The sequence below is a fragment of the Daktulosphaira vitifoliae genome, unplaced genomic scaffold (assembly GCF_025091365.1).
Source record: "Daktulosphaira vitifoliae isolate Bord-2020 unplaced genomic scaffold, ASM2509136v1 Scaffold_3, whole genome shotgun sequence".
Classification (NCBI taxonomy): domain Eukaryota; kingdom Metazoa; phylum Arthropoda; class Insecta; order Hemiptera; family Phylloxeridae; genus Daktulosphaira; species Daktulosphaira vitifoliae.
The window spans coordinates 41,823,949-41,845,775 of NW_026099574.1; the positions used below are offsets into that span (position 1 = coordinate 41,823,949).

A 21,827-nucleotide genomic window follows, 5' to 3' on the forward strand; every position below is an offset into this window, starting at 1 on the left:
AAAAAAAAAAAAAAAAATTGTTTTAATCTAATTATAGCATAAATAATAAACCCTGAAAATTTAAGAAAAATATGAGGTAGTCGTGCAACCACTTCTGGATGATTTGACATGGATTGACCCAATTAAGTTATAAATAATATAAATAAGACGAAAGTAATAGTATTGAAAACTATATCTATAACGGCCACTCAAACACAACTGCCCTTTATTAGCTCGACGTCAGTAGGTCCGAGCTACAGACGAGTAGAATTATCACATCAGCATCTCCCTCTATGTTAATTAATATGTATTACGAATTGAGTAAATGGAAATAAAACGTGTGCAATATAAGTGGTAAAATATAAATGTTCTTACAATATATTAGTGATGCTAAATCTCAAAATTAGTTTGATGAATTTTTTTTTTTTACATATTTTAAGGCATACCTAATGAAAATTTATCCACTTATGAAACTTAAATACTTCATCCGATGTGTTTGTAAATTATAATAGTGATTTAGATAATATTTATTTAGAAAAATTTCCAATAATTTCCTATAACAATAATGTAGGAAAAGAAATGAGAAATTTAATAAGTAAAATTCCCTTTAAGCATCCATGTTCAAACTTTGATTATAATTTTTTAAAAACCTTTACATAAGACTGAGAATATTTAATTCTATAAAATTTTTGAACAAAAATATTTTATCAAAACATAGGAAACTTGTTATACTAACACATTAAAACAATGCATCAACATGTTTTAGATTATTTGAAAACGTTTTTGTTATACTTTAATTTATTAATTGTTTAACTATTGTATAATTTATGTGATGTGTGTGTATGTTGATTTTGAAACTTCATTAATATGTAAATTGATTTTTTTTTGTTTTTAGCTTTGATGCAAAGCTGAGAAGGTATTAATATTACTATGATGTATTTTATAAAATAATTTATTCAAAATTAATGAAAAATTTTAGAAATTTTTGTATAAAATATTTTAAAAAATGTATAATTCAATTGAACACGAATAATTAGTTTTGGTGTTTTTATTTAGTTAATTGGAATCATCGTGTTATTATATTATTTAAATATATTATATACTTAGATATTTATGTAGTGTTGTACACGTTCAAAAATATAAAAAAAAACATAAATACCATAATTAAAATTGTTACTTTATAATTTGAAAAATTATATACACAGTTTTAGTGTTGAAAAGTGGTCACGCTGATTTATTTACATAAAAATGGTGGACTGATTCTAATCACCTCCTAATTTTCACTATGTAAATTTTTATGTGTCCAATCTGTTTATTCTGTGATTTTATAAACATTTAAGAACTTTTAAAAGCACAGATATAGATAATAAGTTTATTATCTATATCTGTGTTTAAAAGATCTATGTTTTTGTTATTATACACTGATAAGAGATAACAAAATACCATACGTTTAACATAGAAAGGTTATTTTGTAGAGATAGGTGCTTCATAATCAAGAACATACATTTTGTTGTGAATTATTTTATGAAAATAACAAGTTGTAAAATTAGCAACTACAACTTTAGGAAATATTCCTTACTCTTTAATTTACATTTAAAATGGCTGCAAGAGAAGCCTCAAAAATTGCGTCGAAATCTGTGAAACCTTTATTGTCATCAAATAAATCCGAAGCAAAAAAAAGGGTGTTAAATTTATATAAGGCATATTACAGACAAATACCTTTGATGTGTAAGTATTATAAACTAAGCAATGAGTTAAACCAATTTATCTCATTATGTCTTATTTTTAATGTTGGAACTATACAATTCTTTCTCTGCATATCAAAAGAACAAATACCTTTTAAGTTTCTCTTTTTTTGACTAAAAAATATCTTTAAAAACGATTAATTTATAATTAAATGAAAACTAAATATTGTATAAAAATAACAATGTATGAAGTAAAATGTTATATATACACAATTAAATTTAGTACATATTATAGGGTGTAAGTAAGGAAATAGGTTTCTATTGTTCTCATTTTTTGTAACTGACCTGTTTCATTGTATTTATGTGTGTATGACTTTATAATAGTATTAAATAAAAATTTATTGTACACATTTTACTATAACAACATTCTAAGTTTTCTATATGAACTTTAGTATTTGATCATAATATACCAGTTACAAAGGAAGAATGTCAAAAAAAGTTGAAAGAAGAGTTTTTGAAAAATAAACACGTTACAGATGTTAGAGTTATTGATATGTTGGTTATCAAGGTAATTATTTGTAAATTTTTTTTGATAAGTAGATCTATATTTATTATTACAGAATGAGCTTTTTAAATAATTAAATTTAAAAAGTCTTTTTGTAATTTTGTTGGTTTGAAAAAATGTATAATCTACATAACAGTTGTTTAGCTATTAATTTATGTAAATATCAAATCATTAGGTTGCTTAAATTTATATATCAACATAAATGTTTTATTAACTATTCATAATTTGATTAACTATGCCTTTTAAGATTTTTGTTTGTTTACTTGTGTTTAATATCATATGTAAAAGCTATTACTTGTGTCAGAGAGTATGGGAAAACCTAAATAGCCCAGTAAAATAAAATTATATCCTTTTACCTTTGCACCAAAACACAAAACTTTGAAGATTATAGTTTAAACATTGACTTACAGTCTTAGTGTTAGATTTTTGAGTTCTGAGAAAAATTAATATATAAATAATAAAATAAATTTTTTTCTAGGGACAAATGCTGTTGCAAGAAATTGTTACCAAATGGGCTCAAGAATGTCACATAATGAGTTTATTTAAAGATTCTGTAGAACCTAAACCTAATGATTTTTTATCTAAATTTGTAAACAATAATGACTCTCAGTAGCAATTAATATAATTATGTTAATAATGTATAATTTTTGTTTCTAGTTGCAACTAATTTTGTTTATAGGAATTTAACAGGTATGAGCAAAATAGGTTATTATTTACAATGTCATTCAAATTTAATTAAAATTACATAAAGATGAAAAATTCTTTATCAATATAAAAAGTTGAAAGAAAATAATTTTGCACATTGTTGTTTCATATTAAAATTAGAGTCTATATGAATAATTATAAAGTAAATTAATAATTTTTGTTTGTTGAGCAATTCATCTTGTTAAAGTGACATAGATAGCTTGTACATAAGAAAAATAATTTGTAGTATCTTATAAAAGAATACTTATTATAATATTATGGGGTGCACCATGGAAAAACTTTTTTATTTTTTATTAAATTCTTTGAAATATTTACATTTAAATTTTCCAATATCCTTAGAACTACAATACTCATTAGAAAAAATTGTTTGTTACTTTTACTTTTAAAGGTTATTATTACAGCTATCTTGAAAGAGGTTTTTTAACCTAGGACAGGTGGTTACTACATTTATCAAGTTAATATCTTGCTCAAAAACCGAATATACCTGTGACTGAGTTTTGAACACATAACAGTATGTTCTAGATTCAGTCAAACTATCCCTTCATTTAAAGATCCTTTAAACTAAAATTTACTTGGAAATAATATAAATTATATAAATAGTATATCATTAAGTTTTACATTGTAAACACCTAATAATAATTTTTATTTTAATGAAGTTCTTAAAATTTAAGCCTTTTATTTTTGAAAATAGTTTAATTTAATTAGTTTCCAATAACTAATTAAATAATTATCTTTCATCCTTTCAGGGTTAGAAACCCTTAAACTAAATTTTCTTAAATGGCAACTCTTATTATTAACTTTATATAATGTTATAAAAAAAAATTACAATAATTTTTTTTATTTGATGGATTGTTAACTCTTCCAATATCTTCATGCATCGAGTCAGCCTAGTTACAGCGCAAATAAGCTATACCCGCACTACAACCCCTGTGTGCAAATATTCATCTCGGAGATGTCGCGTGATATCACTTCGAGAAGTGTGATGATACATACTAGTGCCTATGTTAGTTGTTAAGAAGTACTGGCTATCCTTTAACACGACTAGTGAAGTTTTTGCATGCAACACAACAAAACCGAAATCCATGTGACTTCTTTAGATAATTAAAAAGTACACGCAAAGACGTTATAGATAAGTCTCGGTCATGTCACAAATACGAGTATTCTAAGCATTAAATTAGTTAACATAGATGTAACAAAGAGTAATTGACTGTGTATATACATAGTCAATTGTATAAATATATTTATACAATTACAATTAATTAATTAATTATTCGATACAATTTTTTCTCATTAAAGTAATAAAATTTATGTTGATGGGAATTATAAATAACCAAAGTAGATAATTAATTTGTAGTGTGTTTCAATAATTTCAGCAAAATTATAAATATATAAGGTAAAAATTACGCAATAAACCTATTTATATCATTAAATATATTTAAATATACATACTCTATATATCAGACATGATAATATTAGTAATTTAAAATAATGAATTTTAAAAATATCAATACTAAGAATTTTGCTTAATAACATACAAACTATGAACAATTTATATAATAGTTGATAACTACTTAAGGGTGTTATGATACCCTTATAAGATCTAAATCTTAGACTTAGATTAGATTAAAAAATGTAACAACTTACTTATAGAAATCATGTAAATTATATATTAAAGTTAAATTAATAATAGTATTAAATTAATTGTATAGTATAGTTATAAATTAAGAAAGGTAAAAATTTAATATTTTTAATAAGCAATTCTATTGTATTATTACATATAATGTAGAATAGCTACAACTAAAGACTTTTCATTTGTAGGTATATACTAACATTTGTATTTTAAACAATAATTGCAATTATTACAGTTATTTTTTTGGGGTATAAATGTTGCTCATTATAAGAACAAAATGTTTTTATTAAGTAAGATGATAAAGGGATTTGAAACATTGTAGAATAATTTAATGGAGTTACAACAATACATATCTAAACATTGAGATCTTTAATAATTTTATTAACCTCTACCAATTCTTAATATTTTAAAGTGAAATGTTTGTCCCTAATATTAGTGGAACTTACTATAAAATTATTAAGAATCAATTTTTTATAGTGTAATTCATTTGAATTTTCACACTTTATTTCATTTTTTAACATCAGATAATTTAAGGGGTTACATTTGGTATTGACTTGTTTGATGATTCTGTTTTATATATGTTGGAGTGGATACCTCAAGTTTTTGCAACACTTGAATTTCTACCAATATTTATTTCACATTGATAATTCAAGTGATGTTTCCACCTCTGCATTACTTGCAACCAAAACACAAGGTAAATTAACTGGTTCAGTTACTATAGTACCCATATTACTGGAAATAATTTTGTTAGTTAGTACAATTTCCTGATCATTTTGTTCTTAGCTTTTATGTTCTGAAAATAACATAACCTGATTGGCAACATCAATTTTTGTACTTCTAAACAAATATTTTCTAGATAGAAGTTCACAATTTTTTCTTTTTCGATTCTGAAGATTGCAAAAAATGTAATCAAAATATAGAATAAAAAAAAAATCATCCTAGTAAATTTAATATTTTCTCTTGATTTGATACTATAATTAATGGCGCGAAAAAAAATTATTATTATTTATATTAATTTATTTACTATTTTTACCTGTTTAAAATTTGAGTTCTCTATCATTTTCAAAAAAATATGTTTATACATAAACGCGCAGAGAATAGATCGCATAGATCTCTTATTTTTATGTTGTATTTTAATCAACAATTGTATTCGCATAGATGTTTAAGTCAGCGTATGCACATAGGTACACAAATGGCGTTATCCAATTACTCCGATGTAGTGGTGTAAAGTACTACCTAGACCACAACACGCAACAATATCCTTAATATAGTCTTTGGATATATTCATTTGACGCAATGAATCCAAGAAATTTAACAAAATATATATAATACTAATAAACCATTGACTAGTTAAACTAATTACAGTACGTTTTGTAACTATGATGTTAAGCAGGAGAAAAAAGATCACGATGGGGTGGGACTTTAAATATTTTTAAGTTCTAAAATCTAGTTAACCTAAAGTCATGGAGGTCCAAGTAATTCGGGCAGCTGAATCTCATAGAATTAGGTGGTTGTTTATCAAGTAATTATATTCAAAATTTGAAAAAGTGGTAAAAAAGGTATTCATAATATGTATTTGAATGCTAATAAAAATATATAGAGTGATTCTTTTAACATTAGTCACTTAAGTTTTCTTAAAATAATATTTTTTAGTTTTTGTTAGTTACATGTGTATTTCAATTTATCTGTTATAAAATATTTTTTATGTTTATTCCTTATTTCGTATAGGGGTATCAACTTTATTTTTTTTAATTTCAACGTACATATTACATATAAAAATGAAAATGACTGGCTATAACAGCTTTTGAACCAGTATTTTAGAAGTTATTTATATTTAAAGAAATGACTAGAGGTGAAGAGTGGGTGCTTCTATTTTATCACTAGACATTTCTTTGCCTCACTCCTCCTTCCACCTATGTATAAAAATGTTAATAACTTCTGAAATACTGGTCTAAAAGTTGTTATCGACTAGTCATTTTCTTAGTTGGATCATTTTCTCATATTTAATCTAATAAATTATGTATGTTACCATCGTCATGTTATATTTTATAAGTCATTTAAAATAATAAAGAATGAACATAAAAAATATTTCATAACAGATAAACAGAAATATATGTGTAACTAACAAAAACTAAGAAAAAATTGTTTTAAGAGAAATTGAGTAGCTAATGTTAAAAGAAACACTCTGTATATTAATATTATATTTTTGAATACTTGAAAAATTATTCAAATACTTTGAGAATATTTAAAAATACATTGTATATTTAATACAAAATAATTTTTAAAGTTTTAAATTTTATAAATACTTTTAACAATATTTATAATAAATAATTGGTAATTCTGTATTGAAAGCTATTATAAAAAAAAAAAAAAAATTGGCGTTCACTAATGATAAAATTTGAAAGGCTAAATTTATTTTCCTCCCACCCTACATTTTAGCTTCGATGCGAAGCTGAGAAGGTATTGGTTTTACTAGGATGTGCGTTATTTTTTTTTTTTTGTGTCACCACTTTTTCTCAGCTTTCACCGAANTTTTTTTTTTGTGTCTGTTACCACTTTTTCTCAGCTCTCACCGAACCGATTTCTTTCAATGATACGTCAAAAGATCACAAATTGTATCTAGTCGAAGACATTACCCTCAAAAATTGAAAAAAATTCCCTCTTTCCCTGTAAATGGGAGAAACCTCCAAAAAAATTACGAATTTAAAAATCGCTAATTTTCGAAATTTTTTCAATTTTTTTTACTTAAAAGTGCCATAAATTTTTCAAAAATGAACATATCAATATAATTCTTTTTTATACATATCTTAGATATTTACCTATCATTTTATATATTTTTGTGGACATTTGATCCCTTATCAGCCCACGGGATGGGTTTCAAAATGACAACTTTTTCATAAAAAATTTACTTTTTCAACTTAACTTTTGAAAGTGTTCCGGAAAGTCTGACACTTTTATATATATCTTAAATTAAAGCTAATGTAATATACTTTATTATGAAAAAAAAAATGTCGGACTTCATTTTATCTTTATGGTGAAAATGGCTACTGAATGCTATTTTTGTGTGAAAATTCTCGATTTTATTTTTTACATTTTTAACTTTATAATGCTATAACTTATTGAAAAGTGTATGGATCAACATAATTTTTTTATGAGAAATAATATTTTTTAATAATCCCTTTTTCATTCGACATACTTTATCTTAATTAGGATATTAATAATGAACTAGCAGATCATGTAGCTTTTGGAATAATCCACCAATTTTTTAAAATTAAACACTATCTAAAGATTTGCATCGAAGCGTTTTTTTTTTGATAGTGATTTTAATCACTGTTGGATATCATAATACTTGATCCAACTATGCCACGTCACCACTGTGCCGCAACCCCCCTGTGCTTGGTTTTTTTTGTATGAAAATATATATAAATTTTTTTTAATGTTGGGTGGACTATGGCAACATTTTGGTGGATAATAAAGCAATAATTTTTTTATTTGGCTTGAACAACCAACTATATCCAATAAGTTAATAGTTATCAATATTTAAATATAAAATAAAATTACAAAAAAAGGGTATTTAGTACTAAAATACTTTTATTCAAATAAAATACAAGACTAGCAATACGTAGCAATTGATTCGCAATATTGTCTTATAGTAGAAATGATCTCACCCCAATATGAAACTTATCATCTATTCTTTGATTTCACTTCAGTTAATAACTACATAAATTGATGTATTTATCTGATGTGTTAAATGTGAAATAAATTTATTGTCTTTTAATGTATTATAATTATTTAAATATATTTTACATTTTTACTATGATAATTAATCATTCAGCAAAATTTTTAAATTGATGTATTTTGTTTTTTGAATGAGATTTATTTTTAAATAACCCAAATATTTTGATTAATTAATTTTATGAATGTTTATCATTTTAGAATTGGTTTTAACTAATTATTTATTAATTGAAGTAATAAAATATGCAGCCTTCCCAAGCGGTTATGGTAGGCCAACAAGGTTTTAATGTTGGGCCTGTACTACAACCTAACATGCAACCACAAGTTCCTGGAACACAACATGTATTAGCTCCACCAGTAAATCAAAATCCAGTTGGAGTAAGTTCTGTTTCACAACCATCAGTACCACCTTCGAATCCAAACCAATCTACATCAAGTAATCAATTTAATACTGCTACATTATGCCGATTTGGGCAAGAAACTGTTCAAGAAATAGTCTCGCGTACACATGAAGTATTTCAAATCCTTAAAGTTATTATGCCTCCAAATGGTACTCCTTCTGGAGCAACAATGAGTAATGATCGGCGTATAAAAATGCAAGATCATTTAAGACACATAAAATTACTTTTTAAAAGGTTAAGAATTATATATGAAAAATGTAATGATAGTTGCCAATTACAAGGTATGGAATACATGCATATGGAAGGATTAATACCACTTCAAGAAGAGTGGGACATGAAATCTGAAGAAAAAAAAACTAGCGAAACTTACCGTGTTGTCAATGATGAATTAAAAGAAGTTTCTGAACAACTAAATGGAAAAAATCGACATTTAAAAGAAATAATTGATCATCTTCGCAGAATTATTTGGGAGATTAATACTATGCTAGCAATGCGGCGCTCATAAATAATAGTAATGTTATAAAATTTACCTTAGTTGTTTATTATGATAAAATCTATGGTAAGTATATAGTTAGTGATGAAAGTTAAGTTTTTAATTTTTATCAATTAAATTCTATACTAACGAAAAATTATTTTTTGATGTATATAAGTATTAAATTATTAAATCATAAACATAATTATAAAATTAAAGCCTAAAATCTGAAATTTTGTTTAATTGAGTAATGTACAAAAAAAAATCATCCAAATATAAGGTTTCATCACAGAATAAACAAATCATTTTTTTTTTTCAAAAAAGTAACCATTTCAATTTAATCTGTTGCATTTTATGTATAAAATGTATTGATTTCTTAATTGAGTACTATTATTACACCTCAATAATTGAATAAATTTTTTGAAAAACTATTAATCAATTACATTATGTTTTTCTTGGACAATTACATCATTTTTGAATAGTATTGATATATATATATCCAGTCCATTAAAGAGTTAAATGATATTTTTAGTGAAAACAAGGCACAAATGGTTAAGCAATAAAATAATCGTAGAAAAAAAAAATGCTGTCTTTTACATCAATAATAAATATTTAATTTTGAAATTGCATTTTATAGTACCATCGAATAAGCCAACTTGGAGCACTTAAATACTTTACAGATTTAATCACTTAATTTTTGTAAACAAGAATTTTATGTTTCTTAATAATACTTTTAAAATTTTTATTGTGCTGTAGATTTATACGACTAAAATTATAATAGATATTTAACTGGCCCATGTTGAACTATTTGACAGTATTTAAAAAAATTGAACACAAATTAATTTTCATAGCAATAAAATATTTAGATGAATCATTTAAATGTCAAGAAAATAGAGCAGAGATGATAATGCTTAGATGTATGAGTAGAGTGACTAGAGAAGATAGGATAAGAAACAAACATAAAAGGGAGTATAGATGTAACATCAATACTGGATAAGACAAGAGAAAGTAGACATAGATGATTTGGTCATGTTATGAGAAGAGAGGAATTGTGAAGCTATAAAAACAGTAATAGAAATGAATGTTGAAGAAAGAAGAGGTTGAGAAAGACCAAAAAATAGATGGAGAGATGTTAATGAATGTGATGTGAGAACTTTAGGATAAGGGTGGCCAACTCCAAGTGGTTGAGTTAAAGACAAAGAAAAAGATGAATCTTCTTAAAAAATACATTAACCTCTTTTGTGCGCTATATCTTAAATATAATTTCCCCTAATTTAATGTTTTTATACTAGATAAAAAGAAAAAAATTAGCTAATGATTATAATTTGATTTACTTTAATCTCGGTTTTTAAAGCAAAACTTATTTAAATTAGTTATTAGAAATTTTTAACTTAATGTAATTTACCATACAACATATTTTAAACTTAAATTTTTAAAAAATTATGCCTAAAATTATTTTGAAGAATATTTTTTTTTTTATGTATACTTTGATTACTAAAGTACACTAATTTCTATCATTGATAATAAGGGTAGTGTTTTTAACAGAAACTAAGTAAAAAGTATTTTTTTTTTTAATTTAAAATAATTATAAATAATTTCGTAATTATATATGAGGGTAATATAAAAAATTCATCATTATTTTATAAATGTATTAATAAATTATACATAATATAAACAAAAAATTTACTATAATATTTATTAAGCTCTAGGTTTTTTATCTATTTTTTCAAACATTTTCAACACTTTTTTGCTAGGTGTTAAACCTTGAGATAATCCAGGTCTTTTTTGTTTTCCTAATTTTTTCATAAAATTCTCTTGGCTTTTACTATTTTTTGAACTTTCAGATACCTTTATTTCATTAACAAGTTCTGAATCATGAGCATACTTGCATTTACTACCAAAACGACAACGACCTTTTTTGTTCATCCAACAAATACTCTTTCCATTAACCATTATAAGGTTATCTTTAGATGGAACCATTTTAACATGTTTTTCCAAGATTGCATTTTTAGCACGTTCTGCTTCTAGATATGGATTCCTAAAAACTGATTCACTAATAATACCAGTCTCCTTAAATCTTGGGGGTGGTAGCTTGTTTTCTGAAAGACTTGTATCAATCACTCTATTATAATGAAAATATAATATATATATATATATATATCTATAATAATAATGTTAACATAGAACATTTTAAAATAACAAATACTGTTATAAGATATAATATGGGGCAGTGACGTATAGTCAGGATTCTTACTTGGGGGTCTAAAGCCCTTATTTTTTTTGTTTATTATACACTTTTTACTAATGCCAAAGTTATATAATGTTAATATTAATGATTGGCTAATGGGGAATATAGTGTGGCAGACACAGGAAATTAATTGGTCTCTAGAATTGGCACTTTCGATGTGAAATATCAAATAATAACTGTCTAACTATTCGATATTTGTGCACTCTTCTTCTTCTTTTTCCTCGCCTTAATCCCAACTACTTGGGGTCGGCCACTCTTATCCTAAAATTCCACTTAACACAATCTCCCACATCATCTATGCTCACATCAGCTGTCTTCATATCGTATTCTATAACATCCCTTTATCTCTTTTTTGGTCTTCCTCTACTTCTTTTTTTTTTTAACATTAATTGTTGAAATAGACAAAAAAAATAGTTCATAAATCTATTTTACTATACATTGCCTTCTGGGTAAAAATAAATAAATAAAATAAAAAATTTCAACCTAAATAGATTACTTGGATGAAATGAAGTTTAGCTTGCATATAATTTTTTTTTTACATTTATTACAAATATGCAAAAATAATATACCGATGAAAATTAAATAAATAGTTATAGCACTTTAAAGTTTGCTTATAACACTGTTATCAGGTTATACCTACTCTAGTAATATTCTTTCTAATTTAGTTTTGGTCAACAATTTGTGAAGGGAAAGTGTTCAAATTGATAGTATCAGTAACTAACATTGTAATTTTAGAAATTTGGAAGCCTCTACCCCTTTGTATTTATTCAGGTATTTTTCAAAATAATGTGCATTTTGCAAAGAAATTTTATTAATTAAAACTATTTTTGTGATAACCTTTGCCAGCCAGCTCCAGTGATAGGCTCAAGCTTCTTCATAGATCTTGTGGGATGGGGACCGTACCTTCAGACAATGAGAGAAGAAGATCTCTAGTTTAATTCTAACATATTCAAATCCGACTTATAGCATGGTGAACACACAAGTACAAACTGTTAGACAAAATGGCATAATAATGTTTTTATTAGAATTTTGTGTAAATAAATAAAAAATTAAAATGTACGAATCCTAATAACAATGTTGTATGCAAACTTTATAGTACTATGACGTTTTAACTATTTTTGACAAACATTAATATTGAATATTCGTTATCAGTGTAAAAAAACAAATTGATTAAAATAATAATAATGTGGGAGCTAAATTGTGTACATGCCGATTACTTTAACAAATAATTTAATTAAATAAATATTACTTCTCAGTACTAATGTTTTCACAGATTTTTATTTGATTACTTTCATCTGAAGAATCTATATCTGAATCACTACTATAATCGGCCACCAATGAAGTCATTTTAGTGTCAAGTAAACATACATTATAACGGTTTCCTAAATTGAAAAAAAACATTTTTAATACTTTAGATTGACACTAATTACTTAAAAGATTAAGAACATAGAATGACTAGAAGCATAAGAGTATGCTAAAATGTATAATACTTGTGTTATATACCGTAATATTATAAGACGTATAAACATACTTCTTAGAATAAAATTTACAAATCCTCAATGTTAAAATCTAATGTTAAAATATTGTTATAGTTAAATTAAAAGCAATAATGTTATCTGTTATTATACAAAAATTATCAATAAACATTATTATTAATTTTACCTAGTAATGGTTACGGCATACAAACCCCGGGAGATGGTAAGAGTTTTTTTTACTGATAAGCATATCTCATGTAAATACCGACAAACACAACAATCTGTGATTCCCGTGCTTTTGATTATTCACATATCGCATTTTATTAAGTGTAAATTAGATTTTTTATGTTTTATCTATGAGTCCAGTAAATATTAATTGATAACCATCGTTTGAAGTGAAATTTAAAAATACATAGAAAGTGAGATGTTGGTACTGGGTAAGTACTAAAATTATTAACTGTGATAATTTTATAGTTTAGCTAATATTTTTATTTTTACATGATTCATCAAAAGAAAATTGTAACTCTGACTCTTTGATGGTTGATATAATATAGTTAGAATCAAAGTATATTTTGTAATAATTGAGATTTCGTATTTTGTGAGGATTTTTGTTCAAACAGTTTAAATTTGATAATTAAATTTTGAAAGAAAGATGTATTAATATATATTAAAAAATAAATTTACAATATTTATTTAGGTAATTAGTTATAAGTTATTAATTTATAATAAATGTATATTTTTTTTTTATTAGTTCTAAAAAGCTATAACAGTAATTATTATTGTTATTGTGTGTTATGAATTCAAGTTTTTATTTAGGTAAATATGGGTGATTTAGATGTTTTAACTCCACTTATAAATAGTCAAGAACCTTCTTGTAGTCAAGGATTTTCAGTTATTGATAGTTCTAATGCATGGGGACGACTATATCCAGAGAATGAATCATTAAAAATTGTAGGTCAGTTTTATCAGTTTGTTCGAAATTTTTATTTTTATAATTGTTATTTTAATATTTATTTATTTTTTTGGAAAGATTTAGTAAAAGATATTTATAAAGTTGGTCGACAAGCTCATGATGTTGATTGTCAATTTACAAAGAAATGTTTTAGTACTAAAATTATGAATCATATTAGTAAAATCCATTTTGTTATTACTCGAGAGAAGTTAGATAATAAAGGATTTATAGTTTTTATTACTGATACAAGTTCCAATGGTACTTACTTAAATGGTGAATTAATTGGAAAGAATTGTCGATGGGTTCTATCTAATAATGATAAAATTGCAGTTATATCAAAAAGTAACAAAGGTAGAGTAGTTATTTTTTTATAAAATGTTTCAGGTGCAAAAATATTTTATTTTTGAAAGTTTAGTCTTAGATTTATTGTAGAAAGAAAAAAATTTAATAGCACAAAGATGTATAATTGATTGCACTATTAAAAATATTTGGTCAATACTAAATCATAGTATTAATATAAGTGTATACATTTTTTAACTTAAACCTTTCCTGTCCAACAGAACTTACATGTCCCACTGTAAAATTACATTCTTTTAGTATATTTTGAACGGTATACCTAACTAGTAGAACATTGCTGCTTTGTTAAAAGATAAAGAATAATGTTACTCATAAATTCCTGAGTATAATTAATTTATTATCATAATTTTTAAAGATATAGGCAATTAAAATATATTATTTTTAACTGTAGATTTTCTTCATGATAATGGAAAAATATTTTATTTGCAATCATTATTTTTTTGCAAGATATCAGAATAAAATTTGATCAGGAATGGAGAAATTATTGTGACAAAAATTATTAATAAAATTTATATTTCCAGTTTACACTTTTACAAATAATAATTTAGACAACCCAAATTTCCCAATGGAAGTTAGATCACAATTAGCAGTTTATGGAATTTTAGGCACAGGGACTTTTGGAGAAGTCCGTCTTGCTTTTGGAAAAGTAAATATTCTATCTTTATTCTAAAACCATTAAAATTTTTATTTTATACATTGTTCCATAAAATAATTGGTATTTTATAACAATTAAAAATTTTATTAGAACATCATTAAGTTTTTTTTATAACTCTTCTGTGTTTATTATTCGTATTTAATTATTTTCTTTAAGAAATTATGAACATTTTTGAAAAAGTCTTCCTAATATAACCCCACCCATTTAATGTATGTTTTTTCAAAGGTAGATAAATAAAAAGTTAGTGTCAAGTTAATTTCTTTTTAATTTTATTAGTTTAATTTCCAAGTCTGGTATGGATTTTTTCCATCACATCTAGCTCTTAAGATAGTTATCTACTAAATAATTCATAAAAAAATATAAAAAAAATTTTTCTTCAATCTTTCTAAATCTGTTTCAATCATATTATAAAAGATTTGTGAGGAATTTGAAACTGCTAAAACAAGTACAACTTGTTTTTTTGGGCTTTTAAACTTGATTGTAGCATTCCACAACTTTTGATGTAACATTTTATTTCCTGATGAAATATTGCTCTTTGTTCTTCTTTAATGTATTCCAAGTTAACTAGGAATTTATTCAAATGAACGAACAGATAATGTTTATTGCTCATATTAAAACCCTAGATATGATAGTTTTTATCATACAATTAGTAATGGCTACTTCATTTTCATTTTTATTGTTTCCTAAAAATATTTCAGTTATATCCTTAAATGAAACCAGTTTTTTTTTTAATATTTATGATAAAATCTATAAGTTATTAAAGTTAAAATGAAATTTTCACAAAATTGTTTTTATGATTATAATACTTTTACTCTTATCTTATAATCCTATTTTTTTAATTAATTAATTAATTAATTGAACAAATAATAAAGATAAAAAAAAATCTGATTATACCACCTTGTTTAGTTTAAAAATATATGTAAATGGGTGAAACATAGATTTACTTAATTTAAATATAACTTTGATATAAAAGTAATTATCAGTAACAACAACTATTTTATAATTTAGAGATTTTAGCATGTTTTTTCTATTAATAGCAATTATATCAGTTTTAATTACAAATTAAGATAAAAAATAAAAATTTTTAAAATCTTCATAAAATTGTCTATTTAATGTTTTATAAATTAATAACTGGGAATTAAACCAGATTTTAGTGAAAAATTTAGTTGAATTATCTTAACTTTTTGATATATTTGGTTCTTTAATCATGTTTAAGAGCCCAATAAAAAAAAGTTAAACTTGTGTAACTTGAGTTAATTATTTCTATTAACTTCACATCTTTATTTGCTATAATATAAGTAAATTTTTATAATTCAGTACATAAAATAGTACATAACTATTTAAAAATTATTTTATAACATAATTTCTACATAAAAACCATAAACATTGACAAAATAATATAATAAGTTGGTTTTAATAAATATTTTTTCTAAAATACAGGATGATTAACTATGACTTATATAACAATTTTATTCTATTCCCTTTTCAACTCCATAAAATAATATTAACTTTAGTTTTTTAAATAAAAATATGTTGATATGCGTAAAAATAAGGGAGTAACTCGTTTTTTTTTCACTTCTCAGGATATCAAAAAAAAAAAAAAAAAATTACTCTGATTACATGCTATATGTTTATCAATTTTCTTAGTTGTTTAATTTCGATTGAATCCAAATTGTCGATATTTTGATGAAAGTTAAAAAGAAGTAAAATCTAAATTCAAATACATCATTATTGTATCTTTATAGGAAAGTGTTAATAATTTCCAAAATAATGGTTCAAAAGTTGTTGCTGATTGATGATGTTCCACTGCCTTAGTTAGATCTTATTTCAAGCGTTTAAACACACATATGTCTATTTAAATCATAACAGTTGATAAAATTTTAATTATAATGAGGAAGATAGGAACAAAAATTTTTTTGAAAATTATAGAATGTAAAATACCAACTTCCGAAAAAAAAAAACTATTTTGTGTTATATTTTCAAAGATCTCAATGACTAAAAATGCCATCATGGCTCATAATAATTACTAAAAGAGTATAAAGTATTTAAAGCTTAACTGCTACATTTTTTTAAGTGGTATAAACCTCAATATTTTTCATTCTTAAAAGAATAGTTTACTCTGAATACCATAATTTTTTTTTACTTAAAATTTATGTGTTCTATTATACTGTAATTACCTAATTCTTTATACGAATAATGTTAGCACAGATTCCAATTAATAATTGCATCGATTTTAATCAGAGTTACTGAGTTTACTTTAGCCGTTGTGTAAACAGCATTTAAATTATTAAATTTAACTTTTTAGAAAACATCAGAATGTTTCGCATTGAAGAAGATTAAACGTGAAAGTTACATGGCATTTCGAGAACATACCATTTTATCTAGTTTATCCCATGTAATATAAATTTTATAATTATTTCCTTCATAAAGAATAAATGACTAACTTTATTTTTATTTCAGCCAAATATTGTTAAAATGGATAATTTTATTGATGCAAATGATGCCATATATATATGTTTAGAATATATGCCTGGAGGGTCTTTACAAGATTTGTTAAAACAAGTTAATACACTTAAAGAAACTGAAACAAAAATTATTTTATATCAAGTGGCTAGAGCTGTTCAATACTTGCATAATCGTTCAATTGCTCATAGAGATCTCAAAGTAATTAAATAAATAATCAATATATCATGAATAATTAAATATAATAAACTTAATTGTATCAGTAAAATTAACTTATTCTACTAGTTATTATTTACTATTCGGTAATGGTTAAAATTAATAAGAGCTTAGTAATGGCAAAACTTATTTATATTGTATTGAAATAAATTTCTTTATTTAAACAATATTGTGAGGAAATTTTCCAAACAAAAAGTAAGTTTGTAATGTTTACCCAGTGCTATGTTTAAAATTAAAAATAAATAATTATTACTAAATTAATATTTTAAATAATATTAGCCATAAGTATAATTATATTGTTATCTAAGTTAAATAATCTTTTTGTATAACTAAGATTTGTATTGCACTTTATAATCATGATCAAGACTGTGAATTTATGCATTTATAAATATGTTTGCTGCACTTTGATGGTATATTTGAACTAACTTAACAAAATTTATAAATTTATATAATTCATTGCCTAGTTATAGGCCTATTATAATTTTATTATATTGACTTTTTAAAGCATCCAAAGCAGAGTATTTTTTAAGGCATCCAAATACATCTTATGTCTTTTAAAACATGTTTCATGAAATCACAGATTCTGGAAGAGTGAGTGGTTGTAGATATATGGTTGATATATCAAATTTAACTTGACAAAATTATCTACATCGCTAAATAGGTATTTTTAATAAAATACACATTGAAAATAGTTATAGACATTCAAAGTGTACATTTTTTTAAAACTGTTATATTTTTATCAAAAGTTGCCCATATAGTGATTATAAGAAGAATATTATGAGAGTAAAAGATAATTTTTTCAAGTTAATAATACTAATTTATTTGTTTTAATCAGTTGAAGATAAAAAATCTGAACCTTGTAAAAAATATACATAGTATTTTTACATTTATTCCAATTCAGTTGAACTTCTGAATATATATATATTTTTGATTATTGTTAAACCCTTTTAGTTTTGTAAATCCAATCTTTTATCTACTATTGGGAGGTTCAAAATAGTATCTTTGTAAATCATAGAATTTATCACTCTATTGCATTTATTCTAGGAAATGCAAACAATAATATTTAGTAAATATTTATTTTTTATAAAAAATATTAGTCCAAAGGATATACCTTTATTTTAAATATTAAAATATTCTTAATTTAATATATATTTTAAGATGTCATGTTTTCAGAAAAATGATAAAAAGTAAAAAATAAAAAATGTTTATTGACTTAATAGACTGCTACAATTTTTGAACCTCCCTAATACTTTTCAATCATTATTCATAAAATGCAAATTCATACAAGTTAAAAAAATATTAATTTAACTAAAACGTTGGTTTATATTAATTAAAATAGTTAGGGTCTTGAGAAAGTGCACTGCTCGCTCTAACCTTGCACTGGCCACCAAATGGTTTAATAATTTTAAATATATGCACGATCATATATGGATAAGAAATAATAAAAAATTAAATGAATATCTTGAATTGTATTGTGTATAAATGCTAGTGTTTCTTTTATTAATAATAATTATTATTTCTTGTTAAATTTTACTTTTTTATAGCCTGGTAATATATTGCTTTCTTTATGCAATCCATACTGTCAAGTGAAATTAGCAGATTTTGGATTATCAAAAATTGTTACTGAGAATACATATTTGAAAACATTTTGCGGTTCTCTTGCTTACCTAGCACCTGAAGTTTTTGTTAACTATAAGCGGTTCTCAAACAGATTGTATGCTTATACAAATAAAGTTGATTCATGGAGCTTTGGGATTATTTTATATGAATGGTAAACTCTAGAATTAAATAGAATTTAAAATTAATAGTAATAATAATTTTTTTAGTTTAGCTGGCTATAAACCTTTTAGTGGCAATAATTTGGATGCAAAAATACAGAAAGGGTCTTATGACCTATCTGTTTTAAATGTTTCAAATGGAGTGAAAGATTTAGTAAAGAAATTAATTATGGTTGATTACACTATCAGATTTAATTTTGATCAAGTTTTGGATCATGCTTGGTTTGATAAAGATGTATTAATGAAACGTAATGTGAGTGACCTCATTGCTCAATTTAGCACTAGTATGAAAACAAGTAATAAACAAATAAAAGAAAAAGAAAATTCAACTAAGAAAACTAGATTTTGTCCTTGTTTAATGCATACAACCAGTTCTTGCTCAATGTAATAAAAACTATAAGATGAATAGTTTATTTTTATATATTATATATATTATTAAGGATATTTTGATTAAAATTTACTGTTACTTTGTTCCTAAGTCTGAGTTATTTCGGTTATTAATTTATTGTTTTGTTAATTGTATATATTCATTGTTTTTGACTGATAAGTAAGTTGACTATAAAATTAATATTTTTCTACAATAAAATAATATAAATTTTGATTGAATAAGAAAATTTGTAACTAATAATATTTAATTTCTATGAATAAATTTGTTTTTCCTTATATAATGTATAACATTTTATTGAATACTATATTACAAAATACCACCATTGTATATTTTTATATTACAATTTTTGTTTAATGGTAAGTACACACTTTTTGAAATATTAATGGAAATTTTATTTTGTGGTAAGCAAGATAACATAAGTCTTGTGTTAGGAATATGAAGCCAATATTTTCCAATAGCAGGCTTAAATTCATTATTTTCTGTTGATGTTTTTGTTGGTTCATCATTAAAATAATCACTTTGTTTAACTGCTAAGTTGGTAATTATTATTGTAACATTTTTTTGTGTTAAATGATGGAGGACTGAAGAAATATGACTTATATAACATAAACCTAAAAATACAATGTATTTAAGAAATATTTATCAAAGAAAATATTTTAAATCTACCTTCGTTTTTTGATGACCCAACAAATGATAAATAGGGTACAGTTATTGAATCAATAATTATTATATCTTCTGGATTTGGTTTAAGATTGTGCAAGCAATTGAATAAGTTATACACATCAGAAATGGAGTAGATAATAACTTTTTTCAAGATGGTGTTCTCCTTAAAAATAAAAATGAAGTTATCAAGTCAGAATTGCAAAACTAATGAAAAATACTTACTTGATTTAAAGGCAATAAACATTTTAGAGCAATAATTTCTTTTAATCTTTTGATAGAAAATTTAAATTTTGTGTCAATATATATAATTTGTTTACTAGAATGAAAATAAATGTAATTGGCTATAATGTTGTAACATAATATAGTTTTGCCACAAGATGATGGACCACAAAATTCATAAATTGTACCTAAATGTAGACCTCCATTTAAAAGTTCATCTAATCTGTTATAAAATTTATATTGCTAAGACACAGTTTGATGAATAGAACTACTAGATCACTTACTCTAAGATTCCTGTTTTGATTAAATTATTTATTGGTTTATTCTTATATAAACTATATCCATTAATAAATACTGAACAAGATACAATCAAAGCATCTTTTAATTTAGAAACGTCCTAAAAAAAAATTATAAGTTGATGAAAAAAGCACTAAATTTAAAGCACCATTTGGGTAGATTTCTAAAATGTCTATTGGAAAATATAATCTTTATTTGTCAAATCATTTCCCATACAATTTGTAATTGGTTTTGTAACATACCTTGCAACTCATGTTACAAATTTCTTGCAGATCTACACTAGGCTTTTGTAAAAAATCGAAAACCGTAAATATATTTCTTGAAAACAATTTACAGATGATCGTTTCATTAGGTAATAATGGAACTTTTAATCGTATCATAATTTTTTAGGGAAATACTGTTTTTTATTGATTAATTAAAATGGGATTTTCAGTCACGTAATCAAAAATTCAAGTTAGGGAAGTAAAATAATAAGGTGTTATAATATCACCGAAATAAAATCTATAATATTTACGCAATAACATCCAAATCTACCATCAATTATTGTAGTTACTGTTTATACCAGTTATTTTACATGTATTAGTATGGTCTACACTATTAATGAAATAATGTGAAGTTAAAAACTCGGACTCTACTTTAAAAAGACCAGCATAATCATAATACCAACAGGATAACATAATATTTATTGTACAACTATTAGTTTTTAACGAGATAATTTGTAAAATTTATAAATTATCAACATTGGTATTGTAGTCTATCTTACTACATTCAGGTTCATGTTTTTAGTAAACGCTAACTGGTATCACTATTAACCTAACCTTAACAAGTATTTAAAATTAGGCGGGATTTATTGGGCGCGTCACGCGTTCTTTATCGTTTATAAAGTTGTCAACACTGCATTTCTGTTATTGTTCAGAATAAAACGCGCAGCAAGGTTTTCGGTT

The 21,827-nt window shown here is 24.2% G+C and overlaps 5 protein-coding genes across 12 annotated transcripts; 3 read left to right on the forward strand and 2 right to left on the reverse strand.

The window, feature by feature from the left end:
- The first annotated feature begins 1,303 nt into the window (after nucleotides 1–1,303).
- Nucleotides 1,304–2,873, forward strand: LOC126901384 (NADH dehydrogenase [ubiquinone] 1 alpha subcomplex subunit 6). Its single transcript, XM_050677797.1, has 3 exons — nucleotides 1,304–1,707; nucleotides 2,117–2,232; nucleotides 2,708–2,873. Exons 1-3 carry the CDS (start codon nucleotides 1,578–1,580, stop codon nucleotides 2,840–2,842), a joined length of 381 nt encoding a protein of 126 aa, XP_050533754.1. The 5' UTR covers nucleotides 1,304–1,577; the 3' UTR covers nucleotides 2,843–2,873.
- Nucleotides 2,874–8,299: 5,426 nt separating this feature from the next.
- LOC126902284 (mediator of RNA polymerase II transcription subunit 30) lies at nucleotides 8,300–10,384 on the forward strand. The gene has a single exon (XM_050679384.1). The coding sequence runs from the start codon at nucleotides 8,543–8,545 to the stop codon at nucleotides 9,203–9,205; it is 663 nt and encodes a 220-aa protein (XP_050535341.1). The 5' UTR covers nucleotides 8,300–8,542; the 3' UTR covers nucleotides 9,206–10,384.
- A 422-nt stretch (nucleotides 10,385–10,806) lies between these two features.
- Nucleotides 10,807–13,187, reverse strand: LOC126902285 (uncharacterized). Of its 3 annotated transcripts, none has more exons than XM_050679387.1 (3): nucleotides 13,108–13,187; nucleotides 12,670–12,802; nucleotides 10,807–11,294 (listed from the first exon to the last, which is right to left on the reverse strand). In XM_050679387.1, exons 2-3 carry the CDS (start codon nucleotides 12,765–12,767, stop codon nucleotides 10,871–10,873), a joined length of 522 nt encoding a protein of 173 aa, XP_050535344.1. In that variant the 5' UTR covers nucleotides 12,768–12,802; nucleotides 13,108–13,187; the 3' UTR covers nucleotides 10,807–10,870. The 3 variants fall into 3 exon arrangements, with proteins under 3 accessions (XP_050535344.1, XP_050535343.1, XP_050535342.1); XM_050679386.1 differs by lacking the exon at nucleotides 13,108–13,187 and adding an exon at nucleotides 12,952–13,065; XM_050679385.1 differs by lacking the exon at nucleotides 13,108–13,187 and adding an exon at nucleotides 12,924–13,049.
- LOC126902282 (serine/threonine-protein kinase Chk2-like) lies at nucleotides 13,069–19,867 on the forward strand. 6 transcript variants are annotated; one of them, XM_050679378.1, is made up of 9 exons: nucleotides 13,069–13,332; nucleotides 13,409–13,592; nucleotides 13,701–13,850; nucleotides 13,926–14,198; nucleotides 14,726–14,850; nucleotides 17,165–17,254; nucleotides 17,320–17,523; nucleotides 19,083–19,309; nucleotides 19,365–19,867. In XM_050679378.1, the coding sequence occupies exons 3-9, from the start codon at nucleotides 13,718–13,720 to the stop codon at nucleotides 19,702–19,704; spliced, it is 1,392 nt and encodes a 463-aa protein (XP_050535335.1). In that variant the 5' UTR covers nucleotides 13,069–13,332; nucleotides 13,409–13,592; nucleotides 13,701–13,717; the 3' UTR covers nucleotides 19,705–19,867. The 6 variants fall into 6 exon arrangements, with proteins under 6 accessions (XP_050535335.1, XP_050535334.1, XP_050535336.1 ...); XM_050679377.1 differs by having other exon boundaries at nucleotides 13,712–13,850; XM_050679379.1 differs by lacking the exon at nucleotides 13,409–13,592.
- A 62-nt stretch (nucleotides 19,868–19,929) lies between these two features.
- On the reverse strand, nucleotides 19,930–21,824 carry LOC126902283 (DNA repair protein RAD51 homolog 4-like). The gene is made up of 5 exons (XM_050679383.1): nucleotides 21,126–21,824; nucleotides 20,871–20,983; nucleotides 20,590–20,809; nucleotides 20,371–20,530; nucleotides 19,930–20,315 (listed from the first exon to the last, which is right to left on the reverse strand). The coding sequence occupies exons 1-5, from the start codon at nucleotides 21,261–21,263 to the stop codon at nucleotides 20,011–20,013; spliced, it is 936 nt and encodes a 311-aa protein (XP_050535340.1). The 5' UTR covers nucleotides 21,264–21,824; the 3' UTR covers nucleotides 19,930–20,010.
- Nucleotides 21,825–21,827: the final 3 nt, after the last annotated feature.